Here is a 19,919-nt window from a genome sequence, read left to right as displayed (position 1 = left end):
ATCATTCTAGGAGAGGTTAGTTAGCTTCATATACTGTAGTTCTTCAAGATGTGTCCCCCCCATGGGTGCTCCACATCAGATGCACATGTGCCCCGTGCATCTGTGATCAGAGATTTTTGGTATCAGTGCCCGTTCGGCCAACACATGCACTCCAGACCTTCTCCTGCCCCGTACTGAGGATATATAGAGCTGTGTGGTTAAACCGGCAGTTTCTTCTCTACCGCAAAGACTGATGAGATGAGACTCAGCAGCAGAAGGGAAGGGAGGGCATGTAGTAGGGACACACATCTCAAAGAACTACAGTACAAAGTAAGTAACCCCTCCTTCTCGGAGTAGTGTCCCTATGGGTGCTCCATTTCCGATGACTCCTGAGCAGTACTCCTGGAAGGAGGATGGTGTTTCAGAGCCAGATCGAACACTGATGATAGGACTGCCATGCCAACAGCAGCATCTGATGTGGAAGTGTGTATCAGGGCATAGTGTTTGGAAAAAGTATGGACTGACACTCAAGTCACAGCTTTGCAAACTTCTGCAACTGGTACATTTTTCTACAGTGCCATGGTTGTAGATTGGGATCATGTAGAATGGTCTATTATTCTAGAAGGGGGCTGATCATTAGCAGCCTCATAACAAGAAAGAATGCATCTGGAAACCCACTTTGAAAGTCTTGGGTGGAAACTATGAATCCCCATGCCCCCAAAGGATACAAACAGCCCAGGAGACTTCCTAAATGGTTTGGTTCTGCCCAGACAGAAAGTTAATGCACTTCTAACATCCAAGATATTGCAGACACCTTCATCCCTGGTCTGGTGTAGCTTTGGGAAAAAAAACTGGAAGGTGGATAACATGGTCAATGTGGAAATCAGAGGATATTTTAGGTAGAAACTTGGGACGCAGCTGTAAAGAAACTTTTTCCTTGAGGAACTCTACTGTACAGGGAGAATCTGGCATCAACAACCCTAACCTATCTACTTTCTGGGCAGAAGCGATGGCCACCAAGAAGGCCATCTTCATAGACAAGCATAGCATAGAACACTTATAACATTAGAGCTTCAAAGGGAGGTTTCGTTAGTCAATTAAAGACCAAATTCAAATCCCATACAGGGGTGAGTTCTCTAATCTGCAGAAAAAGATTAATCAACCCCTTGATGAATCTGACTATTGTGGGGTGGGCAAACACTGAGAATCCCTCTCAGGGGAATAAAAGGCTGTAACAGCCACCAAATGAACTGTGAAAGAACTCATAGCAAGCCCTGACTTTTTAAAATACATTAGGCAATCCAGAACAGCAGAGGGGGAAGAATGAACCGGTGAAAACAGAAGACATTTCTTCCACTTTTGCAGGTAGTGGAGATCTTTCTGCTGTTGAACAGGACCTGTTGTACTTCTGCCAAGCAAGAAACTTCTAACCCCAAGAACCATCAAGGAGTCAAGCTATGAGTTGAAGAATGCTCAAATTGGGATGAAGAACCCTAATGGAATCCTGAGACAGCAGGTGGGAAATAGTCAGAAGCAGTAATGCCAGACAACAGATGTGGTGAATCAGTAAGGAAACCAAACTTATCTTCGCCAAGTTGGTGCAATTAGAACAACTCTCTCTCTTCTTGCTTGATCTTCTTGAACATCATCAGGATCAACAGTGTCAGGAGATATATACATGGATGAAGAGCCTTCTCTAAGGAAAGTGAAAGGCATCACTTAGGGATGACGACAACCCAGTCCTCCTTGCAAGCAGAATTTTTTGCATTTTCTGTTGATGGCAGTCCCAAAAAGATCTACTTCTGGAAACCCCAAGGGTCAGAAAAATACACTTGAGAATCTGAGTGTCCAGTTCCCACTCATAATCTTGGGAGAAGTGCCATGGTATTGTTTTCCATGCGTGAAAGGTCAGAGGCTGAGACGAGATGTGACTGGTTATACACCAGTTCCATAGTTTTATTGCTTTAGCATAAAAAAGAAGGGGATCTCAGTCCCCTCAGGCCTTTTATATAGAACATGCAGGATATGTTCTCTGTCATGACTTTGACAGACTGACACATGTTTAAGGGAAGGAAACTGATGCAGATGATCCTGATTGCCCTGCATTCCAGGAGGCTGATGTGCAGAAGAGGCTCCTGGGCAACCATTTGCCTTGAATTGTGCCTGTCCCTCGGTGTGCTCCCCATCCCACAAAGAATGCATCTGAAGTTATGGTAGGGGAAGGCTGAGTAAAAGAAACTCCTGCATAAAAAAACTTCGATGGGTCTTTTCACCCACTGAATGAGTTTAGGACTCAAAGAGGAACGGACCCCAGCTTGTCTAGACCATGTTTATTTTGAATGTAGACTATGCTCTGAGCCATCCCTGAAAGCAAAGCAAAGCAAAGACGTAACCTGGCATGTTGTATTATGAAAATGCAATGTGCCAGAATGCCTAGCCGTTGGAAACAATTTCTTGCTGACATTTGAGGACTTATTTGAATCTTGGAAATTAGGTTTCTTAATGTCATAAATGTGACCACAGGAAAATAAGCTCTGGATGTTAAGGCATTCAGAGAAGCCCCTATAAAGTCTATCTGCTGTACTGGAGTCAAAATGGACTTTCTGATGTTGAGCTGAAGTTTCTAACTTGGGGAACAGGGCCATAGCTGTCTTTACTGCAGAGAGAAGCTTGCTGTACAACTGGCTCTCGAGGAACCAATTGTTGAGTTAGGGGAAGATGATTATTGCCAATTGACATAGGTGAGTGGTCACTCTTGGGGCAGAGGATAGGCCGAAGGGAAGCACTTGATATTGAAAGTGATCCTGGCCGACTGTGAAATTAAGGAACCTATTGTGAGAGGGGTCAGTTGTGATGTGAAAGTACACACCCTGATGCTTCAAGGGCTGTGAACCAATTCCTAGAGTCTAACAATAGACTAGAGCTTCAATAGTTGCCATCCTGAATTTCTGCATTTTCACAAACATGATCAGAAATTCTAAAATCTGTCTCCATCACTCTTTTTAGGTGGAACCAAAAAATACTTGGAACAGAATCCTTAGCCCCTGTGCTGAACTGGAACTAGCTGTATGATTCCTTTGTGTAGGAGGGAAATGATTTGCTGTATCAACAAGTGTTTGTGAGATGGATCCCTGAGAAGGAACAAGGAAGGAGGGTGGTGTATAGGGGTGCAGATAAAATAGGTGGAATAACCTGATTTTATAACCTCCAAAACCTGTTTGTTGGACATAATCTGCTCCCATGTAGGTTGAAAGTGGAAGATATGGTCTCCAAAAGGTGGGAGGTGGGTAGAGTGGAGCAGCTGAAGATTCCTGAAGTAGGACTGTTTCGATGAGCAGGAGGGCTGGGTAGTAGTAGTGGATGTGGTAGGGGGGCTTTTCTTTTGATATCTTGGTCTCTTTTTGGTGGTTTGGCAGATTACAGAAACTGGGAAACTGGATTAGGTGGGATCACCGAGCCGTCTGCGACCGACTACATTTTCTTTCATTCACAGGTGTAGATATACCAAGGGACCTAACAGCGACCCTCAAATCCTTCAGAGTGTGCAAACATTCATCCATGGACTCACTGAAGAGTTTAAGTCAACTGAAAGAGAGGTCTTCTATGGTATTTTGAACTTCCCTGAGAAATTCTAATGAGCATCTTGGCTGCAACTGACACAAGATGACAGCAGCGGAAATGGAGCAAGCTGCAGCACTGGCTGCTGCTAGAGATTTTGCAACGAGATCCTTGCTGGGAGCTGATCTTCCACGATAATGGGCTGAAACTGTTCCTGATGTTCCAGAGCGATATGTTACATAAAAGCACTACATTTTCTGTAGTTGATGTGATTATACTTTGCCAACAGACCTTGGTACTCTGTGATTCTAAACTGTAACATCATGGAGGACAAATTCTTATGACCAAAGGGGTCCAGGCACGTTTGGTCTTTAATATAAGGCCCAGCTTTTGAATGGTGCTGTCTGCCATGCTCACTGATGGCCTCCACAACTAAAGAATTAGGTGGAGGGTGCAAGAATAAAAGCCTTAGAAATTTTGGCTGGGACATGCTACTTGTTAGCTTTTTTCCATGTAGGGGGTACAGTAGCCAAAGTGTGCCAAGTGGTCTTGGCAGGTTTAGCTAGCGCCTCATTCACTGGCAAGGATACTTGACCAGGAGCTGTTGTGTGCAGAATGTCTAAAAGCTTATGCTGCAACTCTTGGACCTCCTCCAAGGGTATCTGGAGAGTCAGCAATCTGTTTCGTAAGTTCTTGAAACTGTTCAAAATCATCAGCATAAGATGGTGCGGAAGGCATCACAGCCTTATCTGGGGAAGATGAGGAGATATTAGTTTGTAGTGTCACTTGCTTCTCAGCCTCTTCCTCCTCAAAAGCAGGCTGAGGTCTCTGTATACCAAACCCCAAATCTTGCTTAACACTGTTTAACGTTGGACAGTGACAGGCTCATGTTAATACCTTTGACTCTTTGGGTCCATATATTCCATCTAAATTAATACAAGAGATGTCCCAGCACAGAAATCTGGGAACATGAGGAGGTGCCCTCAGCAAAGTCCAAGGAAGGAGCAGACTGTGGAGGCAATGATGTTTATCTGCCTTATCCTGAAGATACCGGAGAACTAGGGGGTACTGGGGAAGGAGAAGGTCTCAGTGACCTAGAAGATCACAGTAATGACAATCATTTGGTATCCTTTAACAAAGGAGACTCTGGCTGTAGAGAATCTAAATTCCTGCAGTAGCATGTGAATGTGTGCTGAAACTGAATGAGGCCTCCCAGCAGTCAGCAGCGGTACCAAGGATGCCGTTTGTTTCAGAGGTATCTGTCTAGCAGACGGTGATGGTACTGAGGATGTTGATGGCTTTGGAGATACCGATGTAGTAGTCTGCGACACCTGCTTAGGTGCTGGCCATAGCACAGAGAACTCTGTAGTCAGTACCAGCTTCCTCGACGCAGTGTTTAGTCTCTGTGGTGCAATCATGCTTTGACTGTACCGAAAATGGTTTGATACCAAGGCACATTTGGTATTGTGATTCTTGAAAGAGCTTGAAGTCTTTGACTAAGAGCTCCAGATACCGGCGAAGCCTGGAGCCTCAGCAGTACCCTTTCTGGAACATGAGGTCTCTGAAACAGTCGATTTCTACAGTGACCAAGGTCTATGGGGTACTGTGGTCACTCAAAGGCAGATGTACAGGGAAGGCATCTGGGCCTGGATCTAAGGCCGGTCGAAGGAAGTGCTTCATCATGAGGAGCCTAAATTTAATCTCCCTATTTTTCCTAGATCTACTCTTGAAGGCTGAGCAGATCTTGCACTTACACAATATGTGTGTGTCTCCCAAATACACTGGCAAGGCCCATCGCTGACTGGCACAGATTAATGACAGGTGAGGCAGTGCTTGGATCCCAGAATACCACAGAGACAACAACCTCCAAGATAGGAGGGGAGAAGAAGGGGTGTCTAATGGAAACAAACCTGCAATTAACTAGAAGAACTATAAAACTTAAACTAAAGGAGAACACTACAGTAGACTTAGCTAAAACTAAAGAACCCAAAGAGCTAAAAGCTAACGGTTGAGCTTGACGCGGAAACACTATACACTCCACCGCAGGCCAAGGGCAGAGAAAGAACCAAGGGCAGTTCACCTGTGCAGGTCTATATATCCTCAGTACAATGCACAAGAAAGTCTGGAGTGCACGAGGGCCGCACAGCCCCTAGCACCTAAAACCTCCAGTCAGAAGTGGAACTCCCATAGGGACACTTCTCGAAGAAGAACTAGGTATTATTACAACAATGATGATGATTACAACAGAAAAAGCCCGATCCAAAACTCATTAAAGTCAGTGGTGACTACTGATTTCAGCTGGCTTTGGATCATTTCCAAAGAGCATAAAAGGAGAGAAAAGGACAGGACAAGTATCCTTACACGAGCGAGACAGAGTGAGGGAGTAGGTTCAACGGTTAAGTTGAGACATAAATCTGTTTTGAGTATGGCTTCAATAGGAGCACCCTCCTGGGCAGGCCGTGGCACAGCAGACATGCCTGCCTCAGTTTCCCCTTTCAGAGTCTCCACAAATAATGGTCTTCCCAAGTATAAATTTAGCCCTGGGGGGATTTATTTTAAAAGTCCGATGCACATAAACCATAACAAAACAAGTCCCAGTATCAAGTCCCACAACCATAATCCAGACAGTACATCAAATAGAACCCCAGGGTCCCTCAACACACCCCAACGCTCCAAAGCAGCCCCAGCGCCCCACATCATAACATGGCTCTCCAGCCTTCCAACTTCTCTGTCTCTCTGGCTTCAGCTCTCCAGCTCTGAGAACCGGCTGGCTTCTCTTCACTGGCTTCCTAGCCTTCAGCCCTTTTCAGCCTCCCAGCACCAGTTTTGGCTCTTGAAAGTCGGCAGGCTAGCCTTTCTACTTACTACCTAGTAATTCCTCCCTCTTTCCAAGGAAGACCTGCAGACAGCCTCCTATAGTCTTGTGACTCTTGCAGACTTAACTCACCAGGTCTCTCTCTCTCTCTCTGGAGCCATGTCTAGACGTACAGCGCTGCAGCTTCTCCCACCAACATAGCTTCTGCTGCTTGCAGAGGAAGTTTTATTGTCTTTCCCGTCAACGTAGAGCATCTTCACCAGACTGGGGCACTGATTCAGCTGCGCCGCTGCAGTGTGTCTGGTGAAGATGCTCTATGCCGAAGGGAAAGACCTCTCCCGCCAGCAGAATAAAACCTCCTCTATGAGCAGCAGAAGCCATATCGGTGGGAGAAGCTCTCCTGCCAGCACAGCGCTGTGCACACGAGTGCTACTGTTGGTGTAATTTACGTTGCTCAGGGGGGTGGTTTTTTCACACCCTTGAGTGACATAAGTTATGCCAACACAGGCTATAGTGTAGACATAGCCGGGGTCTCGCCTCTCAAATTCTCCCTCATCCTTTATAGCCTCTAGGTGCTACCATCCCCCCTTAAAAGGCCAAATGAGAGCAACTGTTCTGGCACAGGAGAGCTGGACCGATTTCATTTAATGGGCCAGCCACCCTGTGACACTCTTGCTACAAAAATCATCCAAAGTTTTGCTTATGCAATCTCAAAACAGTTTTAGAAAGAAGGTGCCTTATAAGTGAGCATATGGTAGACATTTCAGATGGCAGAAATGGGCAGATGCTGGCTACAGATATGGCCATCACCCTGAGTAGGCCTTGACTCAATGGAGCAATGCAGATTCATAACAACTAAGAGATCTGGCACTATATTTTTTCTGCTTGCACCTTTATTATTTAGCACTTATTAAATATTTTAAACAAAACCATAATCTTTGCCCTGATATGGATATTTTGTTTCTTACTAGCACTACTGGTATGGACGTCAGAAGTAGGTGAACATGCTTATGTTACATGCATTAGGTTATAGACATATTGCTTATAAGTGACAAAAATATTCTATGGTTTAAAGGAAACACCTTGGAATGAATTATTGTTTCATACAGGGAATTAAAAAAGCACCTGTTAAATTAGTCATCTGGGATGAATTCCAGTTTGCAATCTCCTAATAGTAAGTGGTTTAGTCTTTACTCATTCTTAATTATACTTCCCCAAAATTATTCCAAAAAAGACCAACACAGCCATTTTTCTCAACAAACTGGAGAATTTATTCTTCATACCCCTTTCTAAAAACTGTTGCATAGACATTGTATAAAATGACTGCTGTATTATAAAAACTATGTTTCAGTGGTGGGCATGTGAACTCTATGCATGTAAGTCAAGATTTCCAAAGCATTTTAGGGGATTAAGACACACATCTCACATTAATTTTAATAAGACAAGGGGAGTGAGGTACTATGTTTATTGGACCAGCTTCTGTTGTTTAGAGAGGCAAGCAATCGAGGTTGAAAGCTTGCGCCTCTCAACAACAGAAGCTGGTCCAATAAAAGATAATACCTGACCCACCCTGTCTCTCTAATATCCTATGGCTACAACAACACTGCATACATTAATTTTAATGGAGGATACAATATATGTCTAAAACCCCTAGACTGCACTGAAAATATCAGAGTCTATAAAGCAATTTTGCAATTATTCTGAATGAAAGGAGCAACACAGAAGTACCATCAGTGCATAATTTCCTGTTATTTAGCCTCATTAGTACACTTAAAATGTAGCAGCTTGACATATGCCAGGAGTTAAACTGGATGATCATAACATCCTTTTTTGCTTTTTCCATTGGCCTGACAACAGTGTGACTTCTAAAAAGCTTCAAAGTTCTTCCCAGGTTGGCTCTATTCACCATGTTATCTACTTTTACTCGATATCTAAGGTCCTCCAGTTGAGGTTTCTATTTCATTCTGCACAAAAAAGTTCTATGCTCTGTTGGCAAGTGGACATCTTTTAGCCTCCATTCCCACATTGTGGGGAATTCTAATCTTCAGAACCGCTCAAGTGTCTGGATCTAATCTTCAGAACCGCTCAAGTGTCTTAATGTACTAGTATGTGGATTCAAACATGTCCACATTCTAGTTCCTTGTATGGAGTACATCTCCAGTAGAAGTATAATCATTCCACTGCAACACCACCACAATCATGCCCTGTTCTACCACCACACAAAGGGTGCAACAGACCATAGCAGTGAAGGTGTTAACGGCTTGAAGTTTAAGGCCTGGTCAACACTAGAAAATTAGGTTGGTTCAACTATGCAGGGTGTGAAAAATCCACACTCCTGAGTGGCATTGTTAAAATAACCTAAATCCCTGTGTGGACAGTGCTAGGTGCCTTTTGAGGAGGTGGATTACCTACACGGACAGGAGAAACTATCCCATCTGCATAGGTGGTGTCTACACTGAAGCACTCCAGCGGCACAGCTGCAGCAGCATAGCTGTACAACTGTAGCATTTTAAGTGTAGACAAGACCGAAGATTAAGCTCTTTTCTTTTGATGTTGCTTTTGGCTGAGCTGTATTTTCACACTGAATTTAACTGTTTGGAGTGTGAGGTTTTTTGGGGGGGTTTTGGTTTTTTTTGGACAAATCAGGTCAGCCAGCTGCTTATTTGATTTGCCATTAATTAGAGCTTTAGGGGAATATTGGAGGGCTTGATTCCACAGTATCCAGTGCAGGTGATCGATTCTCTCATGGCTTTGCCCTCAGCCGCGCCCTCTGTTAACTTCCTCGGTGACAGAATCACCTTACTTAGATTTTGAGAGGTGATCTGAGCAGCCCCTTTTTTTCCCGTCTGTGCAGCAGCTTTCCCTTTGTGCTTATTAGGAAAGTCTTGGCTCAAAGTAAATGAGCTTGCCGAACTCTTTTTAACAGTGCCTCCCACGTCATAGCTGGTAAATTCAGTACACTCAAAGCAATTTTTACTTGCGGACGTAGCCCTTCTATGAAACAAGTTGGAAAGTCTGTGTCGATAAGATCTTTATCTTTCTTTTTATGCCTCACAGCTTGCTATAGGATTTTTTTATGTTGTAAATAAGCATTAGGGTGTATCCCTAGGGCTTGCCGTTCCAGATGAAAGCACACCTCAATGTGCTTGACAGGATTTATTATCTTAAAGACATTCCTGATACGCTATTTTTGTGTGTGTATATTTACGGGACGTTTTAAGCAGCTGTTTAATGGGAGACATTTTTTTAAGAGCAATGCATAATTACTATAATTTCATTGAGGCACTGTGATAAACTGTGCAAACCAGGCAACTAGATTATCGGGGGTGATATTTCCTAAAGCCTTTTTTAGTGCCTGCACTTGCTCAGGTTTTAATATTTTGTCTACTGCAGTGGTAGTGTGAGTGGAACATTTTATTTTTTTTTAATAATTTTTGTTTTTATAAACACAAGAGCCATGGGCACAATAGCCTGTGGCGTAACCTCCCAGCCCATCTGCTTCACTATTTACCTGAGGGGAGCGTCGGGAGAAGGACATCTTACCCCCTCATTTGACCGGTTTTCATCACATACAGCAAACAGAGAGCTGACAGATCAAAGTCCTGCATACCAACGCTCTCTGCACCGTCATAACCTCCAACTGCCTCCATGGCAGCAATAATTCCCTGAGCAGCAGCCAATTGCTCTGTACACTGAGAACTGCTGCCGACAAACTGCCTGGGACTGACCCTCAGTTTTACTAAGGTTTTTTGGGGGTTTTTTTTTTTTTTAGGACAATGTATACGGCGGCTTGTGCATCCTTACATTTTGCTTCCCAGATACGAGCTTTTTTCCCCCCACTGTCTAACTTTTTTTTGTACCCCTCTGCATTGCACTGAGAGTTAGAAAGCAATGTAGCCTGAGTGACATACTGAAGATTTATATTTTGTTTGTAGTTTTTGTATTTGACTTTGGCATGCTATTAACTGTTTTTGCAGCTTTCTGGGTTTTTTGGCTAGCTTTTTAAATTTTTTATTAAGGGTTTTAGACACTAATAAGAACCCATGTAAAGTGGCCAAGCGTTTTTTGTTTTTTTTTAATGATTGGACTTTGGTTTTATGAATTGTTCCCACTGGAGCATCAAGTATGCATATGCCATTCTACCCTTAAATGCTCTTCCAGACCATGGGTTCTTCTCCAGGTCATCCACAAAAGCTTCCATATCCGAGACTGGTTCTAACAAAAGGAGAGAAGGAGTGGCAACCCCTCGACCACCTGAATCACAACACATGCCTGTAGAGGACATAATGCCCTCCTCCTGAAGCCAAATACAGATACAGATTTGCAGAGAACCATGACAGACAGGTTGCTACCCTGCTGACACGCAGTGAGAGAGACCCTTGCACTGTACACCTCAAAGATCATCTCACACACAGTTGATCGAGCCCACCCAGGGACGCCAATTGTTGACACCGGACACTTAGTGATCCGTGTGTATACCAGTGAGACACGGTACGCCCAATTTGCAGATCAATAAGGTTTAATGTGCAAGGTTTTTTATAAATATACTAGTTAAATACAAAGCCTAAAATTAACTACAATATATTATACTCACTAAACCTGGAGAACCAAGCAATCACGCAGAAGGCTGTATACAGGAACAGCTTTTTTTAGGGGCCTGCCAGGGAATCAATGGATTCTCTGGTCCGACTGGCAGAACCTCCCATGGAATAAGGCATTGATGGAGCGCGCTTCTTTGTTTAAGTGGTGATTTTTTATAATTTTTTAAAATTATTATTATATTTGTTAATTATTTACACTGGGTTTTTATTTTTGATTATATTTTATTTTTATTATGATAATTTGGGGTTGTTAAAACAACATTTGGTGATAGGAGGGGCGGTGTGAAAATATGCCCTTTGGCAGTGAGAAAGTGTACCCCCAGACATTCAAAGATAACTTGTTCCCATTACCATTATCTATGTGCAGCTGCAAGCACACATGTTGTGTATTTCATCTTGTTATGTGCAGTGGTATGCAGAAACTGAGACATTTGCAGGGTTACTTAGTAGTCTTTATTTTTGCTAACCGGAAGATGTCATGCTATAGGGGTCAGATTAGCCAAGCAAGCAGCTAAACCTATGCTAGGCCTTTAGAACATTAGACAGGCAACTCAAATTGCACTGGGCTTCCAACAGGAGGACTGCACAACTGGAAGCTTTTTCAACCATTGAAATGCCTACTTTTCAGTCTCTCTATCATTTTATAAAGTGTAATACTGTGGTGGAATCCACACCTATGAACACAAACAATGATGCAATTTACTGTAATTATAGATGGGTTTTTGCAACGGAAAACATTTTTTTCTATAAGACATGTAACTCCTAAGAGCTTGACAAAACCCAGTAGTTTGGTTAAAAGCTCTGGGTTTTGTTTATTTTAAATAAACATGAGCACATTACAGGATTTAAGATGCTACAAGAACTTTAAGCCTATTATTATAGATTCACTGACATGGGCTGTTAAAAAAGGACTGTCAGAAAAGCTGAAATACCTAGAAAGCTACTTTAAAAAAACCCAAGATTAGAGACAAGGCTTAGAAACAGACACACAGATCCAGCTTTTCTGAAAAGCCCAGATATTCCCCCATATTGCAGTAGCTTCTACCAACTCTCAGCAGAGTGGTTTAGTCTTAAGAGGTCACTACCATGAGATCTGCTAAAAGCCAACAGAAAATCAGATTAATTTAAAATTAAATACAGAAAAAGCAAAATATAGAAAGGGAAATGGTAATTGGGGAAATCTTTACATAGACATATTGCTAAAATGGAAGGTGATACGGATGTGGTGAGGAAAATGGGTGGTGATCCAAAAATACACCTCTCCATAATGCTTTATTTTGTATTTGTTTGTTTTTTTTAAATAGTCACTAAGCTACAAACATTTGCAACAAGATGGTCACTAACATATACTAAAACAAGGCAGTCTGTGTTAATAAATAACCAACACATATATACCCTGAAACACATCAATTTGGTGCTGGTTTGTAAAGTTACTTTAATTGGCACTTTTGATTTGAGTTTGTACTAATAGACTTTCTGTGTATAAAACTTTCCCAAACTCTCCCGTAAGCCGGTTTGACAGGCAGCTCTGTAAGGTCAGATATAATCATGGAACTCAATCTCACCATGGAGAACAATTATATTCTGCATTCCAAAAATACAAAGGTCTACATCTGTGAGGCAGTGAGTGAACAAATTATTGGTTATTTACAGAAACAATAACCTGCATGAAACTAGTATATAATTTTGTTGCCATTAATTTTGGCATATATCTTCTATATCAATTTTGTAACCAAGGGACTAGAATAGAATAGGCCTCCTTTTGGAAATAGAATAAAAAAAGTTATCCAGTGGCAATGATATAGCTAAGGACCGAGCAGTATTTCCATAAGCCCCTGGAAATAAGGATTTTTAATTTACCCGTAACAATTAGCATTGACCTGAAAGTTGATAGCAGCCTAGAAGGAAGTTTTAAAAAGTGGTTGGGAGTTTTTTTTAATATATAAAGGAAGAGTTTATATAACTAAAATATAGAAATTTATCTGTTTCAACCTTCCATCTCTACAAAGATGGAAAGAATGGGACATGGAAAATTAACTCTCCTTTTACTCCTAAGAGCAGTCCCTTAAGAACAGAGTGCTCAGTGCTCAACGCCCATGAAATTCAGGCCACGCCTTTCTTGAAGTGGTCTCCGCATCACTATACATCACAACAGATCAAAGCTGTGTCAAAGTATCCCTCAGAAACAAAAATGCCAGAGACCAAAGGAAAATTTCACTATCTTGTACTGTCACAGAAGATGTAAGGCAATCACTGTTACAGAATCTTACCTCTAGCAACAGCTACTCCCCAGTAAGAGGTTTTATACACAAGTGATGTAGGTAGCAATGAGAGGTTATAAAGATGAGCTCCTGGAATATCCTGGATGCACCACATACATTGCTTTGGGGGCAGATTACTAGGCTTTCACATACTTAAAGATAACTGGAAATGAAGTAGTTACATAATTTAATCCTATGACTCAGTTCTTTGTGCCACCTGGGGCAAGACAGCTGTGAGTGTTAATTAACATTCTTGCAAATGCAGATTCAAATATGGTGAAGGTCAAAGATGGAATCAGTTTGCCGGGTTCAATCTAGTCCCCAGTGGACGTGTGCTCATCACCATCTGACTAATCCATGGTATGGATCTTGCCTACCAAAACCCAATCATCTCAGAACTACCCAACCACATAAAACAATGCTACACAAAGGCCAGATGCTGTGAACTGCTGACGTCAATTAAGAACGCAGGACGCGCAGCACCTCTCATGATTGGGGACCTTTGCAATGTTTCTCTAACTTCACAATGAATCAAACATGGGGCAGGTACCATCTTTCTGTTCTGTTCCTATACAGTGTCTAGCACACTGAGGTCCTGGCCCATCACTAGCGTTCCTAGGCACTATGGTAATATAAATAAATAATAATAATAAATTAATTTGAAATGTACATTCAGCTGTTGTTACCCTGTAGTAAACACACTGTAAAGTGGAGTTTGGATTGTAGCAAATAAGCTCCCTGCTCAGAACACTCAACTATTCATTGGTGTCTGTTTTCTCCTTTAAATTTGCATGATTCAGTTTCTCTATGTTGCACTCTACTTCTTAACATAAAGAATTTACAAAAAAGTTGGTACTTTTTTCTCATTTAAAAAGAAAAAAGCAGCTCTTCTAAAGTGCTACATCTATACAATTAAGCACAACTACTGTAGCAGAGAACAAAAGGAATGCCTTAAAGTTAGCCCAGTGTCTGCATGACTTGAGGGATAACATCTGTGCCTGGAGCTGGGGAACACAGGACAAAGTGTCATGCTGAATGTGGATTTCCTACTTTTTGCTGGTTTGAGTCATATACTTAGGTATTGTCCATATGGTTATTTTTGGGCTAAGCTGACACTAGCTATTCTCCAGGAATTTCCACAGTACAAAGTGATTTTTTAAAGAAAAACTAACCATGATTGTCAGCTAACAATCCATCAATGCCAAGGGCCATTTTAGAACACACATACTCTATACATACACACATATTTGGCTATTATACTATATAGTATAATCCCATGCAATCATATCTTCTAGCTGTCCCTTTAAATTGCTCATACAGCACTTTTTATGTAACAGAGTGCTATATGGTGGATAGATTTTTAAAAATAACTCCCCTTTGGTTGTCTATACTTGTATTTTTCCAGGAAATCTCCTACAGTTGAGCTTGCATGGGTGTCGCAATAGCAGGAGTACTAACAGGCAGAGTAAAGGCATTTTTACCATCTCACCATCTAGACCTATTCTGCTGGTTTGTTTAGGTAATAAAATGATTAAAAGGCCTGCATTCTGTCTAAATTTGGGCTCCCACTATTGCTGTGTAGGAGGTTTCCTGAAAAACGCTAGTATAGACAAAAGTTTAAATTGAGATTGAAATGCACAGCTGACTAGTTCTTATCTACTCAAAATGCAGGCTGCCTGCACATTCTGTTTACTATTGTAATTCATCTTTTTAAGGGGACTGATTTTTCAAATCAAGAACCACATTTGTACTTACTGGTTTGCTAATCTTACATTAATAGAAGTTAATTAAAATAGATTTTAAAATGTCAAAATAAGAAAAAGAAATTACACTGTAAATAGCTGATGATGCCTCAAAGGCAACTAGTAAGCATTCAGTTTACACACATTTCTGCTGGTGTTTTTGGTCATTTGCTTCCCTTGTTCCTAATTACTAAAGACATCTGCATGAAAACAGGATCTCTACTGATATAACAGTTCCTCTGCTCATTCCTTACTTTAAATTGTAATCTTTTGTTATGTCATCACAGTTTCTTGTTGTGATGATTATGTCATAAGCAAAGAATTAGGACTTCGAAAGAGGAATAAGCAGCAGGAGAGGAGATCCTCTTTTCATGCAAAACATCCTTGGTAATGAAATTTAAAACACACCCCACAGAGGAATAGACATACAAAATCTGCCACAACCAGCACAACTGTCCCTGAATAGAATGTTAATCAGTTTCCCATGAGATGTCAGCAGGGCTTTACACTTACTTCATCATCTTCGTCCTCTTCTTCATCATCAGACTCAACACTGTCATCTAATGGCTCTTCTAGAAAGAAAACAAAACAAAAAATACTGTAAGTGATCAAAAGTGAATTAGTCTGTGTCCATCCCATCAGAAACTCTAGCTATTACCCTCCTTCCTGAAAAATTTTGTCTTGCCAATATTTATGACGTTCTTTGTACAGCAGCTCTGGAGCTTTGTGCTAGTATTTTGAGAACAGCAACCAGTGTTCTTATCTGCCCCATAAAACATTTTAGAATCACCAAAAATCATCTCTTGAATTCCCTTGAATTCAGGAATAGTTATTTACTCATGATTGTCCCCAACTAGTTAAATTCTCATATTTACAGTATGATAAGGGGATAGCAGACACACAAATCAGTAAACAATTTTTGGAGGATATAATTTAAAGATGCCCCCAATAGTAAATACAAAATTAATGTCATAATTGGAGAGACACATTGCACTAGCGCAAACATACATAATTATAATGCAAACAATCTAAACTCACAGGCTCATACTGTAGAACTGAGCACTCAGAAATTAGGCCCAACAGTCACATATCTCCTTTCAAACTGCCATTTTCACAAACAGAGCAGCAAAACATTTTTATATGTTCGATGCATGTAGCGTGTGCATATTCTATATTGACAGTATTTTAATCAAACACTAACTACATGAGATTCTATTTGTTCTTTTCCACCTTATGGTCTTGTCTACACTAGCTCTATGCTGGCAAAATTTTTGTCACTCAGAGGTGTGAAGAAAACACCCCCCTGAGCAACATAAATGTTGCCAGCATAAGCACTCATGTGGACAATGCTATGTCAGTGGGAGACACTCTCCTGCAGACATAGCTACTGCTGCTCATTAAGTGGTTTATTATGTCGGGGGGGGTAGCTCTCTCCCATCAACATAAAGCAGCTACATAAACGCTTATGCCGGCAAAACTTATGTCGCACAGGGGTGTGTTTTTTTCACTCGCCTGAGCAACAAAAGTTTTGCCAGCATAAGTGCTAGTGCAGATAAGGTTTAAGATTGTACTCCTTTTCAAAGTACAAGACGACAACTGAACTAGAATTCCTTTTAGTGAACAAGGGGATGCCTCCTGAATTCATCCCTGTTTTCTCTTTATTTCTTCTCTCTCCAACAACTTCCCTCTAGCCACAAAGGCCAGAACATAACTTGTCAATTCTACTTCAGGTTTGGATTGGGGGTAAGGAGAGGTCACAGACACCGGAGGGCTTCCTGTCCCTACCCACCTATGGAGCAAGAGAGGAGCAAGACTGAACCCTCTGCCACTGCACTGTGCTACCAGTTACATCACCAGCTTATTCAAGCATTATATCTTTGCTTCCTGGAGGACAACCAGCATAAGCATCCAACATCGTGCTGCACATGGTCAGAAAGCTTTGGAATTTAGACCCAAATGTCTCTTTTTTGAAACACAAAGGAAATTTTAAAAACACATTTGAAACTGAAATCCTGATGTTCCCTGTTTGAGCTTTCCCAGTCCATCACACCAGTATCATTCGTTGTAAGTTCCCAATGCCATATATAAAAACATGAGCTTTTTTATGGCCTTTGTGAAAGATTTACAGCCCAGATAATAGCTGCATCTGTTCCCCTGACCTGAATTGAGCTGCTTGATAATGAATTCAATTTGCCGGATCATTTCGGCGTTTCCTTCCTTGATGAAGCATCGCAGAATTTCTTCCATTCCCTGAATACATTGGAAAACATTGCTAGGTTAGTGTTTCATGTGACTAGCCCAGTACAGGGTCATTTCACTGGCTAGAATCATTGTTTTGTTGAGAAAAGAAAATATACAGTGAAACTACTGTGTCCAGTTATAAATATTTCATTCTGTCCCTCAATTGCCCAGAGATTAAGGTAATTTGCTACCACACTTGAGCACAAGCAATATTAACAGATTTCCACAGTAGCTACTCCTCTGCTTTCTAAACTCAATACATACCGGTTCATTAAAAACATATCTCTGTAGTAAAAGAGTATGAAAAGAACTGTGCAGGCTTTACGGAAAAGTGGGAGGTGGGCCTGATTTCTATCCTCTCCGTAAACCTGTCTCTTCCATGTTTGCACCTTTGCGCTCAGTTTTGTGCCTGTAATTTTTTTATGACATTTAGATGTCCAACTCCCTATGCTGGGTAGCAGTTCACAGATTGGGTGGGGCCAGCCATCTAAATGACAATAACTGTGCCTGCAAATTATGGACACAAAAAGAGAGAAGTCCCTAAATCAGTAATTAAGAATGAAAATAGCTCAGGTCCCTCCTACCAGCTTTCATTAGGAACCCTACTCCCTACTTCTTTCCTCTATTACTGCACTCATACACCCCAAATGCCCTCCTTGGCCTCAGCTAGACTAGGATAAAAAGGTGTGTTGTTAGAAGATGTTAGCTAATGCTTTCTAACTAAGGCCTGGTCTACACTACAGACATATCAGTATAACTACGTCACACAGGGATGTGAAAAATCCATGCTCCAAGAGATGCAGTTACACAGACCTAACCCCCTTGTAGACAGCGATACGTTAATGAGAGAGTTTCTCCAGCTGACAAAGCCACCACTTCTTGGTGAGGTGAATTACCTACGCCAACAGGAGAGCTTCTCCCGTCGGCATAGGAGGTCTTCACTGAAGTGCTACAGCGGTGCAGCTGCACGGCTGTACATCAACATTTGAAAAGTCTGCCTTTAACACAAGCTAAACCTGTCAAGTTAAAGCCTGAGGACAGCCTAGGTGTTAATATGATCAGCTTAGCATGTGTTAAAATCTACACAGCCTTGTCTACATTCAATTTTTCAGGCCATGTTAGTTGGATAGTGTTAGCTAACATGTTCTAAAATAACACCTTTAAGCCCTAGTTTAGACAAAACCCTTAAAACCCAAGACTCCATCCCCTCCTCCTCAGCTGCGTACTGCAATGGGTAGAAGACTAGCAAATTGCTATCCCCAGCATACATGTGAAAACATGGGAGACACCCACACCCACAAATTGTGTGCATTAAGGGAGAGATTTTCAAAGGCACAAAAAAAGCAGCTGTGTGCCCAACTTCCTCTGAAAATCAATCCCAAGTCGTCGCTCACAATAGATTGCGAATACAGGTTATTCCTTGGGAACCTTACAGATGCAGAGAAGTGGCCTCTCGTCTTAATTATTAATTACTATTATTTAATGTGGTATCACCTTCCCCAGCTGATGCTGGACGAGCTGACAGTAAACAGCTATTTTTCATCCAAAACCATTTAAACCATGAAAAAGCAGATGACTGAGTCTTCAGAGATGCCTTTTTTAATAGACTTAGCAAGATGAGGATGGCAGGAATGGACATACACTGCCCAGGTTTACATTTAAATTAATTTCACATAATAAAATGGACAATGTGAGCAAGTACAAATTAGACCAGATACAAGCCTCTGGATGCTGGCTTGCTACGGTGCATTATCGTTTCCTCATAAGACAGCAACCGCTCTACAGGAGACTATTCATCACTTCAATTCCTTCGTCACCACCAGTCACAGGGATGGCAAATTCCCTCTTTCAGAACACTCAGCATTTCCATTCTGACTACAGTTTATCGCAGACCACTTTGTAACGCGGCTCAGCCTGGACCACACTAAAGCCTTGCAGTGCTCAGGGGGAAACAGCATCCAAACAGCCTTGGTATAAGTGGATGCAACTCCACGGACTTCAGTCACATGGGACCCACTTGCATCAAGGTGGAATTTGGTCCAGTCTCTCCCCAAAATAAAACGACATCGTCTGTGATGCACCCCAGAGAATAATGGCAAATTTAACATCACCTACAATTAATGTAATTAAATTACACATGGGGAGGGGTTACATAAGTAAAATGAGAATGCCAAATGAGCATTTACATTAAATATTAGGTTTGTCTTGGAGTAATCACAGCACAGTTTGAGGTGTGGATGTTAGAAAAGTGACTATGTAGATATGTTACTTCCTTACTCAACCAGTTTCTTCTGATTTTTCTTCTCTGTATAACTGGACGTTCCTTACCATTGCTCTGGCTTCTTCCCGTATGGAAGGCACAGCAAGAATGCTGTACAGCGCTCCATTCACATAGGGCTGTATCTGAGAAGGAAGAAAAGGTGCCAATGGTCAGTCCACTTTTAATGATTCCAGCTCTTGAATTCTACAGGTGAAGCTCTGGTGGAAAGCAGCAAATTTCTGAGCCACACCAATGGAATCTGATGCCTGCAGCCTGCTCACACAAAAGGCTGCTTGGGATAATGCTACTTGATGATCACTGAACTTGAACGTCCTTGAGGAACGTACGCAAGGTGGCTCATGTAGATTTAGACCAAGAATGCAACAAATACGTGGAGGTCCAAAACAACGTTCTTAGCAAGACTTGCTGGTTCTATTTACTGTCATGGCTGTATCAGATAGT

At 41.7% G+C, this 19,919-nt stretch overlaps 1 protein-coding gene across 2 annotated transcripts in view; it reads right to left on the bottom strand.

Moving 5' to 3' along the window:
• Positions 1-19,919, bottom strand: part of ARMC9 (armadillo repeat containing 9) — an 89,633-nt gene that overhangs the window by 9,306 nt on the left and 60,408 nt on the right. For both annotated transcript variants that reach the window (XM_067561118.1, XM_067561119.1), the window contains 3 exons: positions 19,526-19,600; positions 17,116-17,206; positions 15,470-15,528 (listed from right to left, as the gene is read on the bottom strand). In XM_067561118.1, the coding sequence (XP_067417219.1) occupies positions 15,470-15,528; positions 17,116-17,206; positions 19,526-19,600 (225 nt within the window). The remainder of the gene's footprint in view (positions 1-15,469; positions 15,529-17,115; positions 17,207-19,525; positions 19,601-19,919) is intronic.

This window comes from Emydura macquarii, unplaced genomic scaffold (assembly GCF_026122565.2).
Source record: "Emydura macquarii macquarii isolate MOO-44397 ecotype Brisbane River unplaced genomic scaffold, CSIRO-AGI_Emac_v2 contig_2365, whole genome shotgun sequence".
Lineage (NCBI taxonomy): Eukaryota > Metazoa > Chordata > Testudines > Chelidae > Emydura > Emydura macquarii.
Note: the sequence above shows the minus strand (reverse complement) of the source record. Positions and strands in the feature narration are given on the sequence as shown.